General features: G+C 40.2%; 1 protein-coding gene across 1 annotated transcript; it reads right to left on the bottom strand.

The window, feature by feature from the left end:
• Positions 1 to 909: 909 nt before the first annotated feature.
• On the bottom strand, positions 910 to 24,164 carry adgrg2a (adhesion G protein-coupled receptor G2a). The gene is made up of 30 exons (XM_053412741.1): positions 23,513 to 24,164; positions 23,344 to 23,412; positions 22,611 to 22,658; positions 22,461 to 22,522; positions 21,923 to 21,991; positions 21,747 to 21,784; positions 21,521 to 21,660; positions 20,779 to 20,890; positions 20,605 to 20,666; positions 20,471 to 20,518; positions 19,785 to 19,855; positions 19,657 to 19,704; positions 19,534 to 19,568; positions 19,198 to 19,325; positions 19,000 to 19,117; positions 7,577 to 18,627; positions 7,329 to 7,447; positions 6,123 to 6,259; positions 5,887 to 6,043; positions 5,265 to 5,420; positions 4,936 to 5,058; positions 4,736 to 4,781; positions 4,545 to 4,648; positions 4,287 to 4,411; positions 3,917 to 4,185; positions 3,717 to 3,816; positions 2,608 to 2,894; positions 2,415 to 2,516; positions 1,856 to 1,975; positions 910 to 1,762 (listed from the first exon to the last, which is right to left on the bottom strand). The coding sequence occupies exons 1-30, from the start codon at positions 23,529 to 23,531 to the stop codon at positions 1,662 to 1,664; spliced, it is 14,064 nt and encodes a 4,687-aa protein (XP_053268716.1). The 5' UTR covers positions 23,532 to 24,164; the 3' UTR covers positions 910 to 1,661.
• Between the last annotated feature and the right edge of the window lie 2,919 nt (positions 24,165 to 27,083).

Here is a 27,083-nt window from a genome sequence, read left to right as displayed (position 1 = left end):
ACTCCAGACGAGGAAAAAGAACCCGCCTCCCTCTTGACTGATGCGTGATCAGTTGGTCGAATCTGCCAGCAAATTAGTGGAGTGAACCAGACTGAGACACATTTATTTTGCTTGTCAAGACGCTCGGATATTGAATGTGACAGGTTCACAGCAGAGGCTGACGGAGTTTTGCATATATGAATAATCTGCACGTGAATTAGTTTTTTAAGGATTTTGCAGGTCAGTTGTTTTGGCTCGTTGCATGTTCCAACTTTCAGTTTCACAGATAACATGGTTTAGGAGGAACAGGATTGTGAGATGTGCTTTTTCTTCTTGTGTCACTGCTATTGACATTTTCACTTAATAACCATGCATCAAACTTTCATCTGGGGAAGTCATGAAGTGTGGATGTTTGTGAACCTGCTCAGTTTTCTGGAATTACAGGATTACACTGACATCTGGTGGAAGTTTGGTGGCTCTGCTGAGTTTACCAGCAGCATTAGATCCCATTTATCGTCCTATGCCATCCTTCATCGCCCATAAAGAAGTTTAACATGTTCGTAAAGAAAAGATGTAACCCAACAACTAAGAATACATTATTTGGAATGGAAGATTTTCTAGATCCTTTAAAAATGAGTTTTGTTATGTCTATAACTATGTCTATAACTAACATCTGTGCACAGGATGCTGGCAAATGTAGAGTACGTGACAAATAACAAAAGTTCTCTATAGAAAGTTAAAAAATTTGAATGTAATAAATCAGTGGCAGTAACTGTGAGTGACCCGGCTCTGCTGAAGGTTACACAACCCTGTGGTGAGCGGGGAAGGTAATTGGAGGGTTTTCCCCGTTGAGCAGGTTTGATGAAAAGATGTAAAGATGTCAAGCAGACGTGAAAGTCTCCGACTCAAAAGAGACAAAGTGGACAGGTAATAAATTGAAGGTTTATTATCTTCTCGTTCGTGACATGCACATGTTCACCCACAAGGACATTTAGTCAAATCTGCTCCCGATAAAAAAAGGGCAGGATGTAAATCCTCACTGTCTGCTGATGCTCCAGCAAACTGCACAACCAATACACTCCTTTAAAAAAATATCTGATACAATCTCATATAATAGTGCATCTCTCGAGTCTAAATCAACATACTAATAAAAATATAGATTAGATAAAAAAGCATGTGGATATTTTCATTTAATTAACTTTACATCTGCGGTATTTCTCAAAGTGCCTTAAGACCTCCCTCATCAGAGAGAGGGTCAAATTAAAAAATATAGTGGCAACAGTTCATGGAACAATGGAGATATCTTCATTTCTCCCCATTCATGTTCCAAAAGGTATAACAATCTACTGAAAGAGAGCAAACTACCCTCACAACAATCAAAACAATCTGAATATAATGTAATAGAATCAACGTTTGCAGTAATAATCCTACAGACACAGACATGATTCAGATTTTCAGTCACAAATCCTCCTTCTGTACATTGACCGCTGTTAACAAGCCTCTTTCATCTTTTCTGTTTCCCACCGTCAATATACAAATGATGTCAAGTAACAATTTTCCACTCCAGGAACTTTAGTCTCACTTCTTCTCTGAAGCCTTCGATCCTTCATTACAACTTTAATCCTTCATCTCATGTAACACTGATAACTTCTTTAAGCCCCCCCCCCACCTGGACCCAGCCATCAGGGTTCGCCTCGTGAAAACGTGTTTCGTCTGTGGAGCTCGTTGAAGACCACGTCGCTGTTGGTGCTGTCCGATATTCCGCTGTCTACAAACACAGACCCTAAGGAGGGAGAGGGGGGGGAAACACAATCACAGATGAATCATATTTGTGAATATATGTAAGAGTGTACAGGAGTTACAGATTCAAACCTACCACTGCTATTGGTGACATCACTGACGACAGAGGACCTTTGCGAGGAGGAGGAGGGAGCTGAGGTGAAGGCGGTAGCCATCGACAGATTCCTGTTGTTCTGAGTGGCCGTACGACTCCAATCTGCAGAAAGGTTAATCATTTACTTGATGGTGCACAACTGGAGTCATGTCCCTAACATCTGCTGGTGGCCACTAACACCTGCTATCACCTGATTGTAGTTGGTAAGATAAACTGTGCTGTAGACCTTCTAACGTACGAGGGATATTCACCATTTTGTTCTATTTTCTAAAATGAAACAAGCTTAAGTCAGTTTCTTCATTGAAAAGCATATTTTTCATTTTGCAGATACATCAAAATGAGGCTCAAATATCCCGGGTGAAGGAGCCACCATCTTTCACCTTTGAAGTCATTTGAAGCCATGTTATCAAGAATCCATCCAAATAGTTTGATAGGTTATCAAAACAGGAAAAAGGATCATGATTAATAGGTTCTAAAGTTATAGGGAGAATACACCCTGGTCTAATGTGTTAGAGGAATAAAAAAATATTTGGTTTCCCACCAGAGTTCTCGGCCAATCGCAGCCTCCCGCAGCAGAGATAAGTCCGCCACTGCCTCCTGACGTTCTCCTTGATAGCACAGTGGAAAACAAAGACAAAGAAACCTGCAGAGAACAAGTAAAAAACACATTCTCAAGGTTTTGGTAACATGCATATACTTTTCATTTTGAAAAGGAGTTCATTTTGAGATGTCACCTTGCAGAGAGTTGAATATGGTGAAGAGGTAAACGAAGGGCAGGTAGAGCGGCCCCCAGGCGAACAGAGCGAAGCCCCAGGTGAGGCCGAGCAGGATGATGAGGCCGCTGACGCTGCGCACGTCCGTCATCACTCCTCTGTTCGGAGCCTGGTTCTGAGGGTTCTGCCTCTTGATCCGAGAGAGTTGGATCATGACCACGATGAAGACGAGCAGGCACACGGCAAAGATCGCCAGGAAGTACGCCACCACGCCCACGTAGAAGGCGATGTCGTTACGCAGCCAACAGCTGAGGGCGGACACAAGAAGAAATGGTAAGGAGCATTACATTTACATTTACATTACATGGCTGACGCGTCCAAAGCGACTTACAATTAGTACACTCAACATTTATGAGGGGCCATTTTGGGGTTCAGTATCTTGCAGATGGGGAAGAGTGGGGATTGAATCGGCAACCTTCGTGTTGGAGAACGACCACTCTACCCCCTAGGCCCCACCACCCCACACACACAGAAATGGAAAATCTTTGAACCTTTTTAAAGTTCAAACGCAAGCGGAAAGTTTTTTGTGTGTTTATAATGGAAAGGGAATCCTTTGAGTGTCTGGTAAAGTTCATAGGGGATTTTGAGGAGGTTTCAGAATCAGATATATATTTAATTTGTTAATGATAAATGTGTTTTTATGTGTTAAGGAAGAAACATTTAGATTTATTTATCATTGGTTTAAAAACTTTACAGCTACTTGATTGCATTTAAGCAAGAAATCCATCTGAACTTGTTAATCTCTCAGGTCCTTTAGAGATTCACTTTTGATATTTGTCCTGATAAGTTCATGACAATGAATTCGGTTCATGAAATCACTTATATTTCATGAAAGAAAGTTAAAGACAAATACACATTTAATGTCTCAACACCGCAGACTGAGCACAGTTAAGAAAAGAGTTTGTGTCTCTCTCACCCTCCAGTGTTCAAATACAACAATGACAGGAATAATACAAAAATTCAAAAAAATGATCTTTTTTTTCTCTTGGACCTTTGAACATCACACGCCAATGCAATACAGCATTAACCTGCATTTACATAAAGGTAATAAAGATTTAAATGTAACTTACAAGTCGTCTGTTGTTCCATCTGTGTATTTTCCGTATGTCACTAAACCGTAGTTGTCTTTGTCTACTGCTATTATGATGATCACCGGGATGAGGGGAACACCTGCAATACAATCAAATATTTACAGAAGAATTATGCTTAAAAAACACATTTTAAACATGACTTAACATTTTGGCGGTGAGGTTTAAAGTGCAGGACGTACCCCAGCCTATCAGGGAGAACTTGAGCATGTATTTGCTCAGGTAAGGCGTGAACACTTTGACGATGCTCAGGTACATGTGCAGCGCCTCCAGCCCGGCCCAGGTGAACGTGGTCAGCAGAAAGTAGTGCAGGAAGAAGGCGGTGCTGATACACAGCCCGACCGCCGGGTAGAGCGCCAGCCAGCCGTCCAGTAAGAACACCAGGTTGAGGAAGAGCAGGGAAAAGGAGAGCTGCACCAGGATCTTGGCCGGAATGTCTCGCATCAGTTTCCTGCAAAGACGGAGTTTATAAGGAAAACACACAAGGAACGGACACCATGAAGTGTCTCTGATTGAAATGGTCTTGGCTTTTGTAAAGAGACAGATTCTTACTCAAATAAAAGGTACGTCAGTAAAGTGACGGCAAGAAAGATAGCAGAGACTCCACAGCCGATGTAGGTGATGAAAGTTAGGATTTGTGCGTGCTCACGATCGATTATTCCTTCTCTGGGCAAATCCTGCATGGAGGACGGGGCAGAGACACAAATATACAAACAGTGAACACAAAAACTAACTGTATAACTGCATAAAAGCTGCAATTCTGATTTATAAATTATTATCGTCAGAATATCTCAAGCATTAAACGCTAACCAGGAGTATTGCAAATGACGTGAGATGATTGCAGCTGCAAATCGTTTTTTCCGACGTGGCGTTGACAACAAAGCAGCCGTCAGAGCTCCAGCCTCCATCACCACCTGAAAACCCAAAACACACATAAACAGGAATATTCACACGTGAGGTAGTACAACCAACTGCACGAGGCATAAATGTCCAGTACCCACCATTCTGAGTGAAGTCCCAAAATACACAGGAAGCCGAAAAGTTTCCCTGTGAACCAAAGAAGAAAGTTTGAATCGTCTCCTACAGCTGCTCATTCACAATTAACCTTTTATTTGGAAAGGTTTATTCAAAATTTTCTTCGTCAAATCTTTTTCTGTTCCTGTTGTGGAATAAATGGTTTCGTGAAAATTAAACCACTCACAGGTACGGGGTTGGTGTTTTGGATGGTGAACCGAATGTCCTCACTCAAGTTGCTTATTGACAAATTGGCAACACTGGAGCCCAGAACTGTACTGACGACAGTTGTGTTTTCTAATGATGGGTCCTGCAGAAGAACGAGAGGCATGGAATCAGTTCAGTAGAATATTCAGTTTTCTTTATATTTGAGTATAGTAATTGCTCTGATATCAAATGTAAGTTTTATTGCATCCTAGAAATAAATTGAGAAACAAAAAAAAATGCAGTTTTAAGTCTTTTACACCAATAAATAATCGACTGATGACCGATCTGGATGTGACGGAGGTGAGGTACCTGGAAAAAGGCGTTTTTGGTGTAGAAAGTGAACTGGACCCTGCTGGCCTGTTGTTGCTGCTCAGGACTGAGACCTGCAGTCAGGGTGGAGGGCAGGAAAACTGATCCCAGAGCAGGAGCCGACCTCTTGGACCTGGTCCTGCTGAGAGCACGAAGCTTAAAAAAAACAACAAAGGGTTAACAAGGGATAACTCCAATAGTAAGAGGTAATAAATAATGTACTAGGCTCACAATGGCGACATCTGCAGGAATCAAAGGGGATTGCAAGGAAACATCAGTTAAAAAGTCATGAATAATTAAACATGCATATAAATATTTGATAATATGAACTAGCAATAAATATACAACATGTAAATAGGATTTGATATAGCTAGATGTATTACATTAACTGACAGTTTATATGATTATACACCCAAGTTAATTGTTGTTGCAGTTGTGTATCCTAGTTCTCATTTTAAACTTTGATGAAACCAAGTGAGAGATTCCGAATTAGACTCACAGAATCAAGCTGATATAGTCTATAGGTACATTTCTACTTATGATCATATGATTTGAACTGTTTTGTGGAGTTCTCTTTCTTGTCCTGTGTTTGCTCTGAAAGAAAATCCTTAACGTTTGCTACCTGAACATTATCCGTGTTGAAGATGTCGACAGATGTTGTCGGGAAGTTGGTCCCATCCACCGTCCTGACGGCCAGAACCAGTGACTGTGCCGAGAGGATCTCTCGGTCGCCGCTGACGGCCAGCTTCAGACCCACGGTGTCCACGACTCGAATCAGCCTGTCGACACCAGACATTTAATAGAGATCTCGTGTTCATGTAACAGTGAATGTCGGTGAGGGTTTATCGTGGTTTTTACCTATTAGCCAACGCAGAGAGGGCCTCAGCGTCGGCCTCCATCAAGTTACTGATGATGTTGATGACTTTTTGTCCCACAGACCTAGAGACAGTCGGGCCGTCCAGCAGCCTCTCCAGCTGCTCCACTATCTGCTCCAACTGTAACATCAAACCGGATGAACTCAAACTCCACAAAGTCACCACACAAAAGACGAGACAGCGACATTTACATTATTCAGCAATTACTGTTATTACATTTACAAATGTATCATTCCTGTTGATGTCTTTGTACTGAGCATTTCCTATTCTATAATTGTCTATTTTACAATACAAAAGTCTGTATGTTTATAATATAATATATTATTAAATCCTAATTATTGCTCAGTCTTCTATTTCACAACTATTCTCTTTTTGCTACTATGGAGCTTTTCTGCAAATGTTTTTCACACAATTATACTTGTGAAGATAAATATCAATCATCAATCAATCAAATTGTATTTGTATAGCCCATATTCACAAATCACAATTCGTCTCATAGGGCTTTAACATGGTGTGACATTATCTGTCCCTAACCCTCAGCAAGAGTAAGGAAAAACTACGAAAACACTTTACAGGGTAAAAATACGTAGAAACCTCAGAGAGACACATGAGAGGATCCCTCTCCCTGGACGGACAGACGTGCAATAGATGCCACGTGTAGGAAAACATCATCAACATTACAATTTTTGTGCAGCATTGATGAGGGTAAACATTTTGAAGGATAACTTTACATTTTTCTCACTTTATGACTGGACACTGGGATTAACTCCACGTTTAACTCAGTTATATAAATTGACCAATTATCTTATATATTCTTCCTGATGTTAAGAAACAAATACATTCTAAATGATATAAATGAATTACACAACTAACATGGCAGAAAAACTAACAGAATATATACACACAAAATATCTTGAGTATGTGAGATGTAATGATAAATAATAATAACAATAAATTTACAAATTTTAGCCACTGTGCTATTAGGCTTAGAAGTTTACTTTACTTTGTCATGCAATTTGTGTAGGGGCTCAACACACAAACACAACTGACTGGAGGATTTAGTTATCCAGCTCGTGAACTCCATGACCCGGGCTTTTTCATCGTATCCCAAATACACAACGCTAAACTTTACCAGCTCTGCTCACTTTTTAAGTCCGTAATGTGTACGTTAGCATATCAGTAGTTTCACCTGAGAGGATTCGAGCTGTGACGCTTCCTGAGTCTGGTCCAACATCCTGTTCGCCAGCTCCTCTTTGGCCTCTTGGCTCATCGTTGTCCCTGAAGCAGCTGTGGAAGTCGGAGCCGAACCTTATATAAGAAAAAACTCGTTAAAATAATGAACTTCCTCCAAAACAACAAACATATTAAAATTAAGGTCTTCACGCGTCCCTCAAACTATACAAAAACAATGTCGGCAAAGTGATAGCTACAACGTACCAGTCGGTGCTTCAGTTGTGCCGATGACGACGGTAGATGGGAGAGTTGTTGTGGTTGTTGAGGGAACCAAAGCAGTTGTGGTGTTGGGCGATGCCGGAAGTGGGCCAGGTGTAGCAGTTGTAGCGTTGGTAGTTGTAGCAGTAGTAGTAGCTGTAGAATTAGTATTCGTTGTTGTAGTTGGACTTTTTGTGGTTTGGTTGAGAGCGATTGTTAAACTGCTGGTAGTTGAGCTCTGGTTGTAGCTTGTTGCCGTAGTAGTGTTGTTGGTGACAGTGGGATCAATGCTGTTGGCAGTTGTCGTGGAGTTTGTGTAATTATTTGCAGATGATGTGATGCTGTGGGTCGAACTCGATGTGGTGTGATTTGTGGTTTGGTTGTCCAGCGGAGATGCAGTGGTTGTAATGCTGTTGTTCACAACAGAAGTTGTGTTGTCCACAGTCAAGTTTGTTGTCGTTGTTGAATTGTTTAGACTTGTGTTAACTTGAGAAGTCGTGTGAGTCACAGTTGTGTTCTGTTGTGTTTCCGTGATGGGTGCAACTGTTACATTCAAAGAAACAGTAGTAGTTGTAATATTCTCTATTGCTGTGTAGTTCTGCGAAACAGTAGTTACATTATACTCTGCTGTGTAGTTATTCGAGGCTGTTGTATCATTGCTGGAGGCTGTTGTATCATTGTGGGTGGCTGCAGTTACATTGTACTCTGTTGTGTAATTCGAAGAGGCTGTGGTGTAATTTGTTGTGTAATTCTTAGATGCTGTTTTGTTATTGTTGGCTGCAGTAGATACATTGTATTCTGTTGTGTAATTGTTGGCTGCTGTTGTTACATTGTACTCTGTTGTGTGTGTTGTTGTATTGCTTGTTGTGATTGTGCCATTATTTAAACTCCTGTTCCCAGCTGTAGTTACATTGTATCCTATTGTGTAATTGTTGGCTGCTGTAGTTACATTATACTCTGGTGTATTACTTGTTGTGTAATTGTTGGTGACTGTAGTTACACTGTAATTGGTTGTGTAATTGTTAGAGGCTGTTGTGTAATTTTTTGAGGCTATAGTAACATTGAAGTCTGTTGTTTTATTTGTTGTGTAATTGTTGGTGGGTGTAGTTATATTGTATTCTGTAGTGTGATTGTTAGAAGCTGTTGGGTTATTTGTTGTGTGGATGGTAGAGGCAGTTGTGTAATTGTGGGTGGCTGCAGTTCCATTGTACTCTGTTGTGTAATTGTTGGCTGCTGTTGTATTGCTTGTTGTGATTGTGCCATTGTTTACATTCCTGTTCTCAGCTGAAGTTACATTGTATCCTGTTGTGTAATTGTTGGCTGCTGTAGTTAGACTAAACTCTGTTGTGTTATTGTGAAAGGCTGTTGTGTAGTTGTTAGAGGCTGTTGTGAGATTGTTGGTGGGTGTAGTTAGATTGTACTCTGTAGTCTGATTTATAGAAGCTGTTGGGTTATTTGTTGTGTAGATGTTAGAGGCTGTTGTGTGATTGTTGTTTGTTGTAGTTAGATTGTACTCTGTAGTCTGATTTACAGAAGCTGTTGTGTTATTTGTTGCGTAAATGTTAGAGGCTGTTGTGTTATTTTTTGGTGAAGTTACATTGTAGTTTGTTGTGTTATTTGGGGTAGATGTAACTGGTCTTAATGCTGTTGTGTTGTTAACTGTTGTGTTACTTGGAGAAGGTATAGTTGTATCAGTTGCAGTTACAGTGAAGTTTGTTGTGTTATTTGGAAGAGATGTAACTGACCTGGTTGTTGTTATGTTGTTAACTGTTGTGTTACTTGGAGAAGGTGTAGTTGCAACTGTGGTCGTTAAAGTGTAGTTTGTTGTGTTATTTGGAATAGATGTAACTGGTCTGGTTGTAGTAATGTTGTTAACTGTTGTGTTACTTGGAGAAGGTGTAACAGCATCGGTTGTAGTTCCAGTGTAGTTTGTTTTGTTATTTGGAATAGATGTAACTGGTCCGGTTGTTGTTATGTTGCTAACTGTTGTGTTACTTGGAGAAGGTATAGTTGTATCTGTTGCAGGTACGGTGTAGTTTGTGGTGTTATTTGGAAAATATGTAGCTGATCTTGTTGTTGTTATGTTGTTAACTGTTGTGTTACTTGGTGAAGGTGTAACTACATCTGGTGTAGTTACAGTGTAGTTAGTTGTGTTATTTGGACTAGATGTAACTGGGCCAGTTGTTGTTATGCTGTTAACTGTTGTCATACCTGGAGAAGGTGTAACTGCATCCGTTGTAGTTAATGTGTAGTTGGTTGTGTTATTTGGAATAGATGTAACTGGTCTGGTTGTTGGTATGTTGCTAACTGTTGTGTTACTTGGAGAAGGTGTAGTTGTATCTGTCGCAGTTACAGGGTAGTTTGTTGTGTTACTTGGAGAAGGTGTAACTGCATCTGTTGTAGTTACAGTGTAGTTGGTTGTGTTATTTTGAATAGATGTAACTGGTCTGGTTGTTGGTATGTTGCTAACTGTTGTGTTACTTGGAGAAGGTGTAGTTGTATCTGTTGCAGTTACAGTGTAATTTGTTGTGTTACTTAGAGAAGGTGTAACTGGTCCGGTTGTTGTTATGTTGCTAACTGTTGTGTTACTTGGAGAAGGTGTAACTACATCTATTGTAGTTACAGTGTAGTTAGTTGTGTTATTTGGACTAGATGTAACTGGGCCGGTTGTTGTTATGCTGTTAACTGTTGTCATATTTGGAGAAGGTGTAACTGCATCCGTTGTAATTAATGTGTAGTTGGTTGTGTTATTTGGAATAGATGAAACTGGTCTGGTTGTTGTTATGTTGCTAACTGCTGTGTTACTTGGAGAATGTGAAGTTGTATCTGTCGCAGTTACAGGGTAGTTTGTTGTGTTACTTGGAGAAGGTGTAACTGCATCTGTTGTAGTTACAGTGTAGTTGGTTGTGTTATTTGGAATAGATGTAACTGGTTTGGTTGTTGTTATGTTGTTAACTTTTGTCATACTTGGAGAAGGTGTAACTGAATCCGTTGTAGTTAATGTGTAGTTGGTTGTGTTATTTGGAATAGATGTAACTGGTCCAGTTGTTGTTATGTTGTTAACTGTTGTGTTACTTGGAGAAAGTGTAGTTGTATCTGTTGCAGTTACAGTGTAATTTGTTGTGTTACTTGGAATAGATGTAACTGGTCTGGTTGTTGTAATGTTGTTAACTGTTGTGTTACTTGGAGAAGGTGTAACTGGTCCAGTTGTTGTTATGTTGCTAACTGTTGTGTTACTTGGAGAAGGCATAGTTTTATCTGTTGAAGTTACAGTGTAGTTTGTTGTGTTGTTTGGAGAAATCGTAAGTGGTCTGACTGTTGTTATGTTGTTAACTGTTGTGTTACTTGTAGAAGGTGTAGTTCTATCTGTCGTAGTTACAGGGTAGTTTGTTGTGTTACTTGGAGAAGGTGTAACTGCATCTGTTGTAGTTACAGTGTAGTTGGTTGTGTTATTTGGAATAGATGTAACTGGTCTGGTTGTTGTTATGTTGCTAACTGTTGTGTTACTTGGAGAAGGTGTAACTGCATCTGTTGTAGTTACAGTGTAGTTGGTTGTGTTATTTGGAATAGATGTAACTGGTCTGGTTGTTGTTATGTTGCTAACTGTTGTGTTACTTGGAGAAGGTGTAACTGCATCTGTTGTAGTTACAGTGTAGTTGGTTGTGTTATTTGGAATAGATGTAACTGGTCCAGTTGTTGTTATGTTGTTAACTGTTGTGTTACTTGGAGAAGGTATAGTTGTATCTGTTGAAGTTACAGTGTAGTTTGTTGTGTTGTTTGGAGAAATCGTAAGTGGTCTCACTGTTGTTATGTTGTTAACTGTTGTGTTACTTGGAGAAGGTGTAGTTCTATCTGTCGTAGTTACAGGGTAGTTTGTTGTGTTACTTGGAGAAGGTGTAACTGGTCCAGTTGTTGTTATGTTGCTAACGGTTGTGTTACTTTGGGAAGGTATAGTTGTATCTGTTGAAGTTACAGTGTAGTTGGTTGTGTTATTTGGAATAGATGTAACTGGTCCAGTTGTTGTTATGTTGTTAACTGTTGTGTTACTTGGAGAAGGTATAGTTGTATCTGTTGAAGTTACAGTGTAGTTTGTTGTGTTGTTTGGAGAAATCGTAAGTGGTCTGACTGTTGTTATGTTGTTAACTGTTGTGTTACTTGGAGAAGGTGTAGTTCTATCTGTCGTAGTTACAGGGTAGTTTGTTGTGTTACTTGGAGAAGGTGTAACTGCATCTGTTGTAGTTACAGTGTAGTTGGTTGTGTTACTTGGAGACGGTGTAACTGGTCCGGTTGTTGTTATGTTGCTAACTGTTGTGTTACTTGGAGAAGGTGTAACTACATCTGTTGTAGTTACAATGTAGTTAGTTGTGTTATTTGAACTTGATGTAACTGGGCCGGTTGTTGTTATGCTGTTAACTGTTGTCATATTTGGAGAAGGTGTAACTGCATCCGTTGTAGTTAATGTGTAGTTGGTTGTGTTATTGGGACTTGATGTAACTGGGCCGGTTGTTGTTATGCTGTTAACTGTTGTCATACTTGGAGAAGGTGTAACTGCATCCGTTGTAGTTAATGTGTAGTTGGTTGTGTTATTTGGAATAGATGTAACTGGTCTGGTTGTTGTTATGTTGCTAACTGTTGTGTTACTTGGAGAAGGTGTAGTTGTATCTGTCGCAGTTACAGGGTAGTTTGTTGTGTTACTTGGAGAAGGTGTAACTGCATCTGTTGTAGTTACAGTGTAGTTGGTTGTGTTATTTGGAATAGATGTAACTGGTCCGGTTGTTGTTATGTTGTTAACTGTTGTGTAACTTGGAGAAGGTGTAGTTGTATCTGTTGCAGTTACAGTGTAGTTTGTTGTGTTGTTTGGAGAAATCGTAAGTGGTCTGACTGTTGTTATGTTGTTAACTGTTGTGTTACTTGGAGAAGGTGTAGTTCTATCTGTCGCAGTTACAGGGTAGTTTGTTGTGTAACTTGGAGAAGGTGTAACTGCATCTGTTGTAGTTACAGTGTAGTTGGTTGTGTTATTTGGAATAGATGTAACTGGTCTGGTTGTTGTTATGTTGCTAACTGTTGTGTTACTTGGAGAAGGTGTAACTGCATCTGTTGTAGTTACAGTGTAGTTGGTTGTGTTATTTGGAATAGATGTAACTGGTCTGGTTGTTGTTATGTTGTTAACTGTTGTGTTGCTTGGAGAAGGTGTGGTTGTATCTGTTGCAGTTACAGTGTAATTTGTTGTGTTACTTGGAAAAGGTGTAACTGGTCCGGTTGTTGTTATGTTGCTAACTGTTGTGTTACTTGGAGAACGTGTCACTACATCTGTTGTAGTTACAATGTAGTTAGTTGTGTTATTTGGACTAGATGTAACTGGGCTGGTTGTTGTTATGCTGTTAACTGTTGTCATACTTGGAGAAGGTGTAACTGCATCCGTTGTAGTTACAGTGTAGTTGGTTGTGTTATTTGGAATAGATGTAACTGGTCTGGTTGTTGTTATGTTGTTAACTATTGTGTTACTTGGAGAAAGTGTAGTTGTATCTGTTGCAGTTACAGTGTAATTTGTTGTGTTACTTGGAGAAGGTGTAACTGCATCTGTTGTAGTTACAGTGTAGTTTGGTGTGTTATTTAGATTATATGTAAATTGTCCAGTTGTTGTTATGTTGTTAACTGTTGTGTTACTTGGAGAAGGTGTAACTACATCTGTTGAAGTTACAGTGTAGATAGTTGTGTTGTTTGGAAGAGATGTAACTGGTCCGGTTGTTGTTATGCTGTTAACTGTTGTCATACTTGGAGAAGGTGTAGTTGTATCTGTTGCAGTTACAGTGTAATTTGTTGTGTTACTTGGAGAAGGTATAGTTGTATCTGTTGCAGGTACAGTGTAGTTTGTGGTGTTATTTGGAAAATATGTAACTGATCTTGTTGTTGTTATGTTCTTAACTGTTGTGTTACTTGGAGAAGGTGAAACTGCATCTGTTGTAGTTACAGTGTAGTTTGGTGTGTTATTTGGAGAAGGTGTAGGTGGTCCGGTTGTTGTTATGTTGTTAACTGTTCTGTTACTTGGAGAAGGTGTAACTGCATCTGTTGTAGTTCCAGTGTAGTTTGTTGTGTTAGTTGGAGGAGATGTAACTGGTCTGGTTGTTGTTATGTTGTTAACTGTTGTGTTACTTGGAGAAGGTGTAACTGCATCTGTTGCAGGTGCAGTGTAATTTGTTGTGTTATTTTGACTAGATGTAACTGGTCCGGTTGTTGTTATGTTGTTAACTGTTGTGTTACTTGGAGAAGGTGTAGTTGTATCTGTCGCAGTTACAGTGTAGTTGGTTGTGTTATTTGGAATAGATGTAACTGGTCCAGTTGTTCTTATGTTGTTAACTGTTGTGTTACTTGGAGAAGGTATAGTTGTATCTGTTGCAGTTACAGTGTAATTTGTTGTGTTACTTGGAGAAGGTATAGTTGTATCTGTTGCAGGTAAAGTGTAGTTAGTTGTGTTATTTGGAATAGATGTAAGTGGTCTGACTGTTGTTATGTTGCTAACTGTTGTGTTACTTGGAGAAGGTGTAACTGCATCTGTTGTAGTTACAGTGTAGTTGGTTGTGTTATTTGGAATAGATGTAACTGGTGTGGTTGTTGTTATGTTGTTAACTGTTGTGTTACTTGGAGAAGGTGTGGTTGTATCTGTTGCAGTTACAGTGTAATTTGTTGTGTTACTTGGAAAAGGTGTAACTGGTCCGGTTGTTGTTATGTTGCTAACTGTTGTGTTACTTGGAGAACGTGTCACTACATCTGTTGTAGTTACAATGTAGTTAGTTGTGTTATTTGGACTAGATGTAACTGGGCTGGTTGTTGTTATGCTGTTAACTGTTGTCATACTTGGAGAAGGTGTAACTGCATCCGTTGTAGTTACAGTGTAGTTGGTTGTGTTATTTGGAATAGATGTAACTGGTCTGGTTGTTGTTATGTTGTTAACTGTTGTGTTACTTGGAGAAAGTGTAGTTGTATCTGTTGCAGTTACAGTGTAATCTGTTGTGTTACTTGGAGAAGGTGTAACTGGTCCAGTTGTTGTTATGTTGATGACTGTTGTGTTACTTGGAGAAGGTGTAACTGCATCTGTTGTAGTTACAGTGTAGTTTGGTGTGTTATTTAGATTATATGTAAATTGTCCAGTTGTTGTTATGTTGTTAACTGTTGTGTTACTTGGAGAAGGTGTAACTACATCTGTTGAAGTTACAGTGTAGATAGTTGTGTTGTTTGGAAGAGATGTAACTGGTCCGGTTGTTGTTATGCTGTTAACTGTTGTCATACTTGGAGAAGGTGTAGTTGTATCTGTTGCAGTTACAGTGTAATTTGTTGTGTTACTTGGAGAAGGTATAGTTGTATCTGTTGCAGGTACAGTGTAGTTTGTGGTGTTATTTGGAAAATATGTAACTGATCTTGTTGTTGTTATGTTCTTAACTGTTGTGTTACTTGGAGAAGGTGAAACTGCATCTCTTGTAGTTACAGTGTAGTTTGGTGTGTTATTTGGAGAAGGTGTAGGTGGTCCGGTTGTTGTTATGTTGTTAACTGTTCTGTTACTTGGAGAAGGTGTAACTGCATCTGTTGTAGTTCCAGTGTAGTTTGTTGTGTTAGTTGGAGGAGATGTAACTGGTCTGGTTGTTGTTATGTTGTTAACTGTTGTGTTACTTGGAGAAGGTGTAACTGCATCTGTTGCAGGTGCAGTGTAATTTGTTGTGTTATTTTGACTAGATGTAACTGGTCCGGTTGTTGTTATGTTGTTAACTGTTCTGTTACTTGGAGAAGGTGTAACTGCATCTGTTGTAGTTCCAGTGTAGTTTGTTGTGTTAGTTGGAGGAGATGTAACTGGTCTGGTTGTTGTTATGTTGTTAACTGTTGTGTTACTTGGAGAAGGTGTAACTGCATCTGTTGCAGGTGCAGTGTAATTTGTTGTGTTATTTTGACTAGATGTAACTGGTCCGGTTGTTGTTATGTTGTTAACTGTTCTGTTACTTGGAGAAGGTGTAACTGCATCTGTTGTAGTTCCAGTGTAGTTTGTTGTGTTAGTTGGAGGAGATGTAACTGGTCTGGTTGTTGTTATGTTGTTAACTGTTGTGTTACTTGGAGAAGGTGTAACTGCATCTGTTGCAGGTGCAGTGTAATTTGTTGTGTTATTTTGACTAGATGTAACTGGTCCGGTTGTTGTTATGTTGTTAACTGTTGTGTTACTTGGAGAAGGTGTAGTTGTATCTGTCGCAGTTACAGGGTAGTTTGTTGTGTTACTTGGAGAAGGTGTAACTGCATCTGTTGTAGTTACAGTGTAGTTGGTTGTGTTATTTGGAATAGATGTAACTGGTCCAGTTGTTCTTATGTTGTTAACTGTTGTGTTACTTGTAGAAGGTGTAACTGCATCTGTTGCAGGTACAGTGTAAATTGTCGTGTTATTTGGAAGAGATGTAACTGATCTGGTTGTTGTTATGTTGCTAACTGTTGTGTAACTTGGAGAGGGTGTAACTGTATCTGTTGTAGTTAAAGTATCGTTTGTTGAGTTATTTGGAGGAAATGTAACTGGTCCGGTTGTTGTTATGTTGTTAACTGTTGTGTTACTTGGAGAGTGTATTGTTGTATCTGCTGCAGTTACAGTGTAGTTTGTTGCGTTATTTGGAGGAGATGTAACTGGTCTGGTTATTGTTATGTTGGTAAATGTTGTGTTACTTGGAGAAGGTATAGTTGTATCAGTAGCAGTTACAGTGTAGTTTGTTGTGTTGGTTGGAGAAATCGTAAGTGGTCTGGCTGTTGTTATGTTGTTAATTGTTGTGTTACTTGGAGAAGGTATAGTTGAATCTGTTGTAGTTACAGTGTAGTTTGTTGTGTTATTTGGAAGAGATGTAACTGGTCTGGTTGTTATGTTATAAACTGTTGCGTTACTTGGAGAAGGTGTAGTTGTATCTGGTGCAGTTACAGTGTAGTTTGTTATGTTGGTTGGAGAAATCGTAAGTGGTCTAGCTGTTGTTATGTTGTTAACTGTTGTGTTACTTGGAGAAGGTGTAACTGCATCTGTTGTAGTTACAGTGTAGTTGGTTGTGTTATTTGGAATAGATGTAACTGGTCTGTTTGTTGTTATGTTGTTAACTGTTGTGTTAATTGGAGAAGGTGTAGTTGTATCTGTTGCAGGTACAGTGTAGTGTGTTGTGTTATTTGGAAGAGATGTAACTGATGTAGTTGTTGTTATGTTGCTAATTGTTGTGTTACTTGGAGATGATGTAACTGCATCTGTTGTAGCGTCAGTGTAGTTTGTTGTGTTATTTGGAATAGATGTAACTGGTCCGGTTGTTGTTATGTTGTTAACTGTTGTGTTACTTGGAGTAGGCGTAACTGCATCTGTTGTAGTTTCAGTGTAGTTTGTTGTGTTATTTGGAAGAGATGTAACTGGTCTGGTTGTTGTTATGTTGTTAACTGTTGTGTTACTTGGAGTAGGTGTAACTGCATCTGTTGTAGTTTCAGTGTAGTTTGTTGTGTTATTTGGAAGAGATGTAACTGGTCTGGTTGTTATGTTGCTCAATGTTGTGTTACTAGGAGAAGGTGTAACTGCATCTGTTGTAGTTACAGTGTAGTTTGTTGTGTTATTTGGAAGATATGTTACTGGTCTTGTTGTTATGTTGTTAACTGTTGTGTTACTTGGAGAAGGTGTAACTGCATCTGTTGTAGTTACAGCATAGTTTGTTGTGTTATTTGGAATATATGTAACTGGTCTGGTTGTTGTTATGTTGCTAAATGTTGTGTTACTTGGAGAAGGTATAGTTGTATCAGTTGCAGTTACAGTGTAGTTTATTGTGTTGTTTGGAGAAATCGTAAGTGGTATGGTTGTTGTTATGTTGTTAACTGTTGTGTTACTTGGAGATGGTGTAACTGCATCTGTTGTAGTTACAGTGTAGTTGGTTGTGTTATTTGGAATATATGTAACTGCTGTGGTTGTTGTTATGTTGCTAGAAGTTGTGTTACTTGTAGAAGATATAGATGTATCAGTTGCAGTTACAGTGTAGTTTGGAGAAATTGTAAGTGGTCTGGCTGTTGTTATGTTGTTAACTGTTGTGATACTTGGAGAGGGTATAGTTGTATCTGTTGCAGTGACAGTGTAGTTTGTTGTGTTATTTGGAAGAGATGTAACTGGTCTGGTTGTAGTTATGCTATTAACTGTTGTGTTAGTTGGAGAAGGTGTAACTGCATCTGTTGTAGTTACAGTGTAGTGTGTTGTGTTATTTAGAAAAGACGTAAGTGGTTCGGTTGTTGTAACTGCATCAATAGGACTTACAGTGTAGTTTGTTGTGGTATTTGTTGAAGACCTAACATGTCTTACTGAAGTTATGTTGTTCACTGATGCGTTACTGGAAGACTGTGTAAAAGTAGCTGCTGTTGTTACATTGTACACTGTGTGATTGTTTACATGTGCAGTTGCTGTTGTTATGTTGTATATTGTTGTGTCCCTGGATGTTGTAACAGTAGTTTCCTTGTAGAGTGTTGTGTTATTTGGGATAGATGCAAGTGCTGCGAGTGCAGTTATGTTATTCACTGTTGTGTAACTGGGAGAAAGTGTAAGTCCATCTGCTGTGGTTACATTGTGCAGTGGTGTGTGAGTGGGAGACAGTTTAGTTGTGTTAAATGTTGTTGACTGAGCCAGAGTAGTTGAGTCGTTTGCAGACGTTGCGATGTTGGTTTGTGTTGAGTCGACAGTAGATACTGATTCTGTTGTATTTTGTTGTGTTGGGGTTGTGGTTGTGTTTTGAATCACTGTACTTCCATTATACTGATCCCTTGTACTCTGAAATGTTGTTTGAAGTGCAAGTTGCGCAGTTGAGGATTGTTCGCCGTTACTTGTTGTGGGTGACGTTGTCGTGACAGGCTGAGCTATTCCCTGTGTTGCATTTTTCTGTTGCGCTGCTGTGGTGTTGTTGGTTGTCGTGTTAGTGTGTCGGTTGGCTTCAGAAGTGCCGGTTGTAGTCGAGAAGATGCCGTGCGTGGTGGTGGAAGGTTCTGGAGGACAACTGTCAGTCAGGAGAACAGCGAGTGTCTGATTCGCTTCACTGTGAGAGAACAGGCAAAAAGTAGATATAAAATATATAAATATGCAATATTCAGAACTTAACATGAAGTAAAATGCTTTTATTAGACCATCATGTTTATTCGTTAGTTGGTTAATTTGCTCGATTTCAAAGTTTTAGCAAAAATTTGGGGATTTTCAGAACCTCCTTCACGTAAATGTTTTTAAAGGAACAGTTCAACTTTTTGGGATGCTAACTGCTACTACTCTTAGCATAGCATCGTAGGTTAGCATAAATTCTGGAAAGGTATCCAAAGGTAACAATGTTAGCTTACCAGTTGGGAACTGAACCAATGAAAACCATTTTTCTCATTTGTTTTAATGGTACAAAAAGCTACATGCTGTATAATTTTACCATTTAACCAGAGTGGAGGTCGGTTGGCAGACGGTGGAGTTCGGCTGCTCACTGGCGACCCAGGTCAGGTTGGACGCCAACAGGGTCGGGACAGTGGAACCAGCAGAACCACACAACACTGAGGACAGAGATTATCCTTTACAATGGAGAATTCATAACGGGATCAATGTGCAAAAAACAAAAATCATGCAGACTGACCCATGCGTGTGAGCGGCTTGTCATTTGTGATGCTAGTGTTGTTGTCGATGAGTCGTTGCACAGCTCTGCTCAGGGAGCAGCCATCGACAGATCCAGACATCTCCAGTATCAGCATGCAGCTGGTTAACCTAGTGAGCAGAGGTTAGAAATCCACCTTTATTAATTATTGTCAAACACATTATGATCAGTATTGCAACACCCACAGTATGTTCATTTATGGTCCATCTGTTTCCTCATATTTCTTCACCAGTGTCTGGTGCCCATCATCATCAATGATATATATGAGAGTCCAAGAATATGAATGAAGATTTAAAGTGCACTTCATAAGATGTCTACCTCTGCGTGGTCCCCTGACATTCCAGTTGAGTGCGCTAGAATAAAGAAAAAGGTTTTGGGTGAACATGATAGACAACTTTCACATATTGAAATATGTATAAATCTCATCTGCAGTAGTTTTACCTTGTAATGATTGGAAATCTCTGGATACTCCTCACCAGGTGGTAACAACTGTCAGATGAAATGTAGACAGTTAGTAGATATGTAGCATGTTTACAAAAGGCAGTTCAATCTTATTGTGACGTACATACCAAACTTCTTAGAAGAGTTTGAATATCAACAGAGGGTGTGTTGATATTAATTCTTGTGGCGAAAAACTGGCCTGAAAAAGAAAATGTACACGTAAGAGGTGAGTTGGGCGTTCTATTCTTAAAATCACATGATGGGTGTATATGTATTTTATATGTTAACCCCTTGTAGACGAATGTCGCAAATTTGCCTCAAACCCCATTTTGGTCTTAATGCCGCCGAGGTGACGATTGTTCCTGATGGTGAAAATACTACACATACCAAAGAAGGTATTGGAAGTACTCTGCCGCCATCTAGTGGTCGGAGTGTAAAATACATACTAGCCCCTTGGGACTGTGCGGCAAAGTTATTTTGAGGTATTAAGCTGTATTTGAAATACTGTTATGATGGAACATCAATGATTGTACAGAAAACATATGTTGTTATTCAATTTCAAGCAAAAGCAGCATCAATATAATAATCCTCTAATAATATAATAAACCTAATGTCCCTAATTTGTCTCATACCTAAATGTATATCTATTTTATATGCTATATTGAATTTAACAATCTCCACTTAATTTAGCATCTATATGTCAGGCCAATAAAACCACTAATCTTTTTTTTATATAATTGGAAATCAATTCAGGCATTAAGGGGTTAACAGAGCAAGCATATGCAGACAGAGAAGATCCTGGTGGTTTTCTTACTTGAAGAGTTGCAGAATGCGGAGCAGTCACAGAAGTGAGACGTTTGCCCTGAGACAGAGGAACATGGTTTCAGCAGCAGCAGCAGAAGAAGCAGTGAATTCAGGTGAATAGTTTGCGATGGTGGTGATACTCACTGCTGCAGGAGTGTGTTGTAGGTTGTAGGGCTGCGTCGCTGTAACTGAGCTGCAGGGGAGAGCTAACAGATGTAGAAGATGATAAGTGTGTCGTGCAAACACACACACACACACACACACACACACATAAATACAGGCTGACAGTGAGTACAGGGAAACAAATGTGATGTTCACCATTTAACGGTGGAGGTTGTGTTGGACTGGCAGACGTCATCCAGGGAGGACGTGAAGGTGCACCTCACAAAGTTGTCACCAGGGGACGTCAGGTTCTCGCACAGATTTCGACCTGACGGTGACAAAATCATAAGGAGCATCAAGAGTGTGTGTTTGTGTGTTCTTTTTACTTTTGTCTTCATAGGGACTTTTTTGAGATTTTGAGAGAGGATGTTTATGTAAAATCTTGTTGTTTGTGAGGTCATTTAAACTTCTGCACACACACACACATCACATCTGACCCCAAACCTTACCCAGGGCCTCAAGTATACAAGTATAGCATACACACAAATGTTTGTACTAACCTTAAAATGTTCCTCACAAAGATAAAAGTACAGGAACACACACACACACACACAAACACACACTGCCTTGACTTGAATGTGTGTTTCTCTGCAGTATTCAAGTGTCTGCATTCCTCTTGGTGTTCTGCATACACAGTATGTTCAAGTGCATTTGCATGTGAGGTGTGTTCTCACTTTGTAAGTATAGGTGTGTTTGTGTTCACACTATCATGACCGTGTGTGAAACTTTCCATATTTTGATGGTTTATTCATTTTAAAGTCAGGCTTAATGTCTTTATTTTTTCTTACCTGTTGTTCACAAACTGAAATTGTAATGATTGGGATGTCAAACTTTAATGTGTTAGTTTTGTGTTGTTGACGGATTGGGAATAAGCAGCGACTGAGTGACGAGTGCTCACCGACTCTCTCCACCTGTCCCATGATTGTCGCCCGTGCCTTCTCGCTTCCAGCTTGCTGCAGTGCAGACGCTCCGGCCAGCTGCAGATCACAAGCTGAGACGGTGTGGCCGAGCTTCAGCAGCACGCCGCAGGTCCTATTTCTGGAAACACAAGTTTCACCCCTAAAGTCAGGAGGAGAAATCTCAAATACACATATACAGCAAAAATACCCGGTGACATGATTTACCTCATCTCACTTTGTTCACCACAGGAAACCTCGACTACCTGAGAAGAGAGAGAGAGAGAGAGAGAGAGAGAGAGAGAGAGAGAGAGAGAGAGAGAGAGAGGAGCTGCATTTGTCTACTGGGAGAAGTTTTATTCTGAAAAGTGCAATGATGTTTCCTGTTTCGGTGACACACTGACCTGAACATTTGTTCCACCCTCACAGAAAATCTGTGGTGCATTTACTCTGCAGCCAAACGCTGTGGTCAGCTGAGAGTGAGGTGGAGAGACAGAGGCAGACAGATGCTGAGATGAATGCAGATAACACACACACACAGACACACACATATATGCATACAATAATCAGGAGTTACAGCCCTAAATAACTGGAATCATCTCGACTTTAGCTTCAAACAGTACTCTTGACAAAAAGGGTCATGATGCCGGTTCATCTCACTCAGTTTGAGTCTAAACATTCCTGGTTTTGTAATTTCCCTGTGTTACACAACAATAAATGTTCCCCTGGCCAATTCAAAATTAATTTCAGGTGATTCACATGCTTGGAATGTTCTGTTATTCTGACACGATTACGCTGCTGCTCCTACAATCTAATCCTGGGCCTGAAATACTTGTTTGTGACAATGAGGCTTTTAAAGTTATTAATAAGAGACGACAGGGTGGAGACATAAAGACGACTGAAAGAACAACACAGAGGATGAAGTGAAGAATTCTCTCTCACCAGGTCTGTCACATCACTGCTGTTTCTGGCCTCAACACTTAAGAACATCCAAAAATAAGCGTCTGTGGAAAGATCAGAAATTGTTTTCACCCAAATATAGGATAGTATAAATAAAACATCCTGATGGGACACAGAGTGAATATTTCTCACCTGTATCGGAACAGAGTCCATTGATGTTACAGTTTAATGGTGGTGAACCTAAAAGAATAGAGAAAACAATTAGACAACAATATAAACTGTATATACAAACTGTAATATAATATATATTTTTTCTTTAAAGTAGCCAAAATGGAAATTATCCTAAACTTTTTGTTATTTAAGTTATTGTCATTGATATGTTTTACAGAGATACAAGAATTGACGGACAAAACTATAAAAAGTCACCACAAACTGACTTTATCTTTATCTCTGCTACTGTTTATCCTTAACTCAGATTATTACGCCATCATAAAACCATCAGGGGCAAATTCTCATACTATATTACACTTGGTTGTATAACTGGTAACTTTGTATCATCCTTGACATTAGGAAGTCATCATAGTTCACATAAATGATGGCAAAAAACTGACCCACATTAAATATATTCTTATATTTATATTACTTTTTATCATTTACTTTGCTGACGTTATAATTTTATATTGTATAAATAGAACAAACTGCCACAATGGACGAAAATAGTTGAAGTGAAACTATTCTTAGAGTTATAAAACGTTTTGTTATGATGAACTGAATTTCAAAAGTATTTAGTTCGACGAAAAAGGCTTTGTTCCCTCCAACAAGACGATGTGTAACTTCTGCCTTGATCTAAATTAGGTTTAAAGTCTTAACAATTCATCGTCTCACGCACAAACACAAGAGGTCTGACAGCGACTGCATCGCTCACCTGTGGTCGTGGGCGTCTGGCTGCTCAGGGGAGAGGCAGCCGTTGATATGACAGGACCTGAGGTAGTTTCTGTTGACGGCAGGGAAAAGGAATCAGGAAGATACAGGTCGAGTAAGAATGAGGTTTGAATATATTCATCTGAAATGTAACTGTAAAAAATGATGCTTACCAGGTGGAGGGGAAAACATGCGAACAAATGAAGTTGTAATTCCTTAAAACAACAAATGTCATTAAAGATTTGCTGCTTCAACAATCTTCATCTATCTGTATATCAATCTTGAGATTAAAACAACAAAATCAATTTAACAGCCCCCTCCCTGTATAACAAACATACAGACACACAAGGATATACACACAACATGCATGCGAGTGTGTACATCACCTGAAAACGAGTCACTATTAATACTTCTGCGAGCACGAGCACGACCTCTCACCCGTCTGTGGTCTACAGGAAACATGGAAACATGCAATATTCAACAACTAACATGCTCTACACACACATGCACAACTTCTGTACAGACAAGTGTTGGAGATGGAGACACAAGCACAGAGGAGCCGAGAGTAATGTTCAAACCTCAGATGTATGTTCATCTATAGCAGTATTTCACTTTCCTATGATGTCTGAGCATGTTTTACTTTGCAGGTTTGGTTCTATCATTAATAGTTTTAATGTTTTACCCAGAATTGTAATGTTTTATTTCACACCTCTTCTTGAAAGGCTGGCGTCACACGAGGTATTTTAAAACATCGCATTCATATCATAGGTTTCATGAGGACTTGACAACTGGAATGTTTATTCTCTCTCATGTTTTGTTTGTTCTTTTATAATAATGTGATAATATTTTATATGGACCTATGCCAGTTTTTCTTGAGATACATCTCATTAAAGAAAATGTGAAAGAACTGGTTTGCAAAACAATCTATAGCTGCTTTGAGACGAGCCCTGAACTCCATAGAACCTCCGGACTGTCCCTGAAGGGAGAGCTTCCGACTTTCTGCTGGTTAAAAATGGACAAGACGAATGTCTCAGGATGAGGAAGTGATGGGATACATTTAAAAGACGCAGAAGAAGACGTCAGGAGAGGTTTTAGTGATAAGATCAAACTCCAGGTTCAAATTAGGCGATGTCCACAGCTGAATTAATAGGTTACTTCCTGGCTCTGCTGGCTGCTCCACCCCTCACCTGAACGCCAACTCAGGAGAAAGTGCGGAGTCTTATTCTGTGGACACCCTCCAGAGTTCATGTTAGAATAAGACGCATGCTTGAAAACTTCTAAACATCATCATGCGAACATCCAGTGCTTTGTCTTCAGTAAAACACAGCAGGGAAAAAGGATTTCACATTCATGAATTCGATGATAAAGAGACAGAAAAGACAGCTTTGCATTCTGTTGTAAATGCAAATTCTCTCCATGCACAGAATAAAATTGTCTTCGAGATCCAGACGGCTTCATGCGTGTGTCTCTCACCACATGGAAGGTTAGGGTCCGTCTGTCTGGCATTGGGACCGATGACGTCCCAGTAACGAGTGTCCCAGCCGATCACGGTGCCGTCCTCGCAGGGGTGATGGTCGGCCAAGTCGGCCCAGATCCGGAACATGTACAGCTCCACCCGTCCGAGCCGGGCCGCCGAGAGTCCTTCTCTGAGACTGCAGCCCAGCCTCAAGGAGCCGGAGGCGGGGATGGCCTGAGCGACCACGGTCCTCTCGGCCACCGTTTGCCAATCGACCTGGAACATTCACACAGATCAGGTGTCATGAAGAAAGTCGTGAAGGGAAAGTTCCAAGGTCTAGTCTGGAAACCTGGCTCCTCTTATTTCACAGATGTACCAGAGAAGGACATTGCTAAATAGCCGTTAGCTGAGTTAAAATATATACTATATACTATCAATTTGTTAAAAAATTACTCACTGTGTACACACACTTGTACACAGCAGATATTACCTCCAGGCTGAAGGAGTGGCGTCCTATGTCCCTCTTGAGACAAACCCTGTGCCAGCGCATCAGGGACAACTGGACAGGAAATCGGTGTCGGACCCTGAGCAGCCACACGTAGAGCGCCCCGTCGTCCCCCTCCAGACCCAGGTCGGGCCGGGGGGCGTACACCGAGCTGTAGGAGAAGGCCACCCAGGATCCAGGCACCAGCACACGGATGTCCACGCACACGGTCGTCTGAAAGAGCAGAGGCATGGCGGCCCTGTCCTGCAGGGTCCAGTGGTCCTCACAGCCATTTAATACTGCCTTGGTGTCTCCCAGGAAATGGCCATGTGCTGCAAAGGGAGAAAGACATGCAGCTGTGAAGGGATCATTTTAATGCGTAGCTGCTCTCGTTGGAGAAATAGTCTCATAAATGAATCTACCTTTGGGTGGAGCAGCTGCCAGCAGCAGAAACCAGGTGACCAGAAGGAAATGGTGTTTCCATCTCCATCGTTCTTTAAAGCCATACATCCTCCTGAAAACACAAATACATTTTTACATAAATTCACATTAGATGAGACAAGGTTCTTCCTCCTTCCACCACTCAGCCAATTATTCAAATATGTCAGTGTACTTTTGGTTGGCCACAGAATGGACTCTGTGTGTGTGTGTGTGTGTGTGTGTGTGTGTGTGTGTGTGTGCCAGCTTCCTGTGTTCCTGTCCCCGTCGTTGCGTGTAGCTGATACACACAGTGTTGTTCCTGCTCTGGGATTTCACAGGAATTCTCCTTCAGATCTGGTGAACTAAAACGATCGAGTTTTATCTGTGGCTTTGTCTGCAGCGGGGGGGGGGGGGGGGGGGGGAGCTGCAGGGCAGGGCTGGACTCAGCAGATTGGGTTACAGCTGGCTCAATTCACACCTTTACAAGTTACAGGTTATTGTTGCGTGTGTCTATGTGGTTGATACACTTCAGTTTACGCCTATAAAAGACTTGGATATGATACAGGAGAAGACAATACGGGGGAGGCCTCATCACGAAGATGCTGGAAAAGGGAAATTCAACGAGGAAAAGACAGAAACAACATCGACTCGTTGACCGTTTTCCTCTGTGTGTTGATTTCATTCTCTCCATTTATAGGAAATCAGGACAAGGCCCCTCAGAGGTGCTTTATTTTTATAATCTCCATAAAAAGATCTGAGCTAATTGTGTCGTGTCCTCGCTGCATTAGTTTCTTCTCCAGGTGTAACTGTGGTTGGCTGAGCAAATATTTCTTCAAGTGATTAAACTGTTTGTTACAAACATACTGTTCCTTCAGCCTTGTTCTCTCAACGTAATCTCGTGTTAATTAAAGTAAATGGGTCATTAAAACCATTAAGGGAATGTTTGCGTATACATTTACACACGTCATGATTTAATTTGAATGCAGGGAGTGTCTGCAGTTCCACGGGATTTCAAAGAAATGCAGAAACACAGGGTTTTTCTGGCTGGAGGATCCAGCAGCACACACCTGTTTGGAAGGTTATCCACATGTGATCCTGTTGACCCATAAAAATGACTCCACTACTGTGTCACTCATTTAGTCTCATTTGACAGTTTGGAAGATTTCATACAGACATTAGGCTGGTTTTTATCTTTGCTTGATTTGAAACAGACACAGATATCGAGTAACATCAGCAAACATCCTAATTACTTTGCTGTTGAGACAGAGCTGTATGTTTGCATGTGATCATTGTGTGCTGTGTGTGTCACCTCAGAGAAAGAAACCCTCCCTGCCTGTCGAGGCCTCACGGCGACACAGCGACCACTCAGTCATTGTCAAACTTT

This window comes from Pleuronectes platessa, chromosome 20 (genome assembly GCF_947347685.1).
Source record: "Pleuronectes platessa chromosome 20, fPlePla1.1, whole genome shotgun sequence".
Taxonomy (NCBI): domain Eukaryota; kingdom Metazoa; phylum Chordata; class Actinopteri; order Pleuronectiformes; family Pleuronectidae; genus Pleuronectes; species Pleuronectes platessa.
Note: the sequence above shows the minus strand (reverse complement) of the source record. Positions and strands in the feature narration are given on the sequence as shown.

Coding starts and splice junctions, on each gene's coding strand:
- adgrg2a (XM_053412741.1), bottom strand. Junction 20,891..21,520: donor GGGACAGGTGGAGAGAGTCG/GTGAGCACTCGT, acceptor TGTCACCGTCAG/GTCGAAATCTGTGCGAGAAC. Junction 4,412..4,544: donor CGTCATTTGCAATACTCCTG/GTTAGCGTTTAA, acceptor TCCTCCATGCAG/GATTTGCCCAGAGAAGGAAT.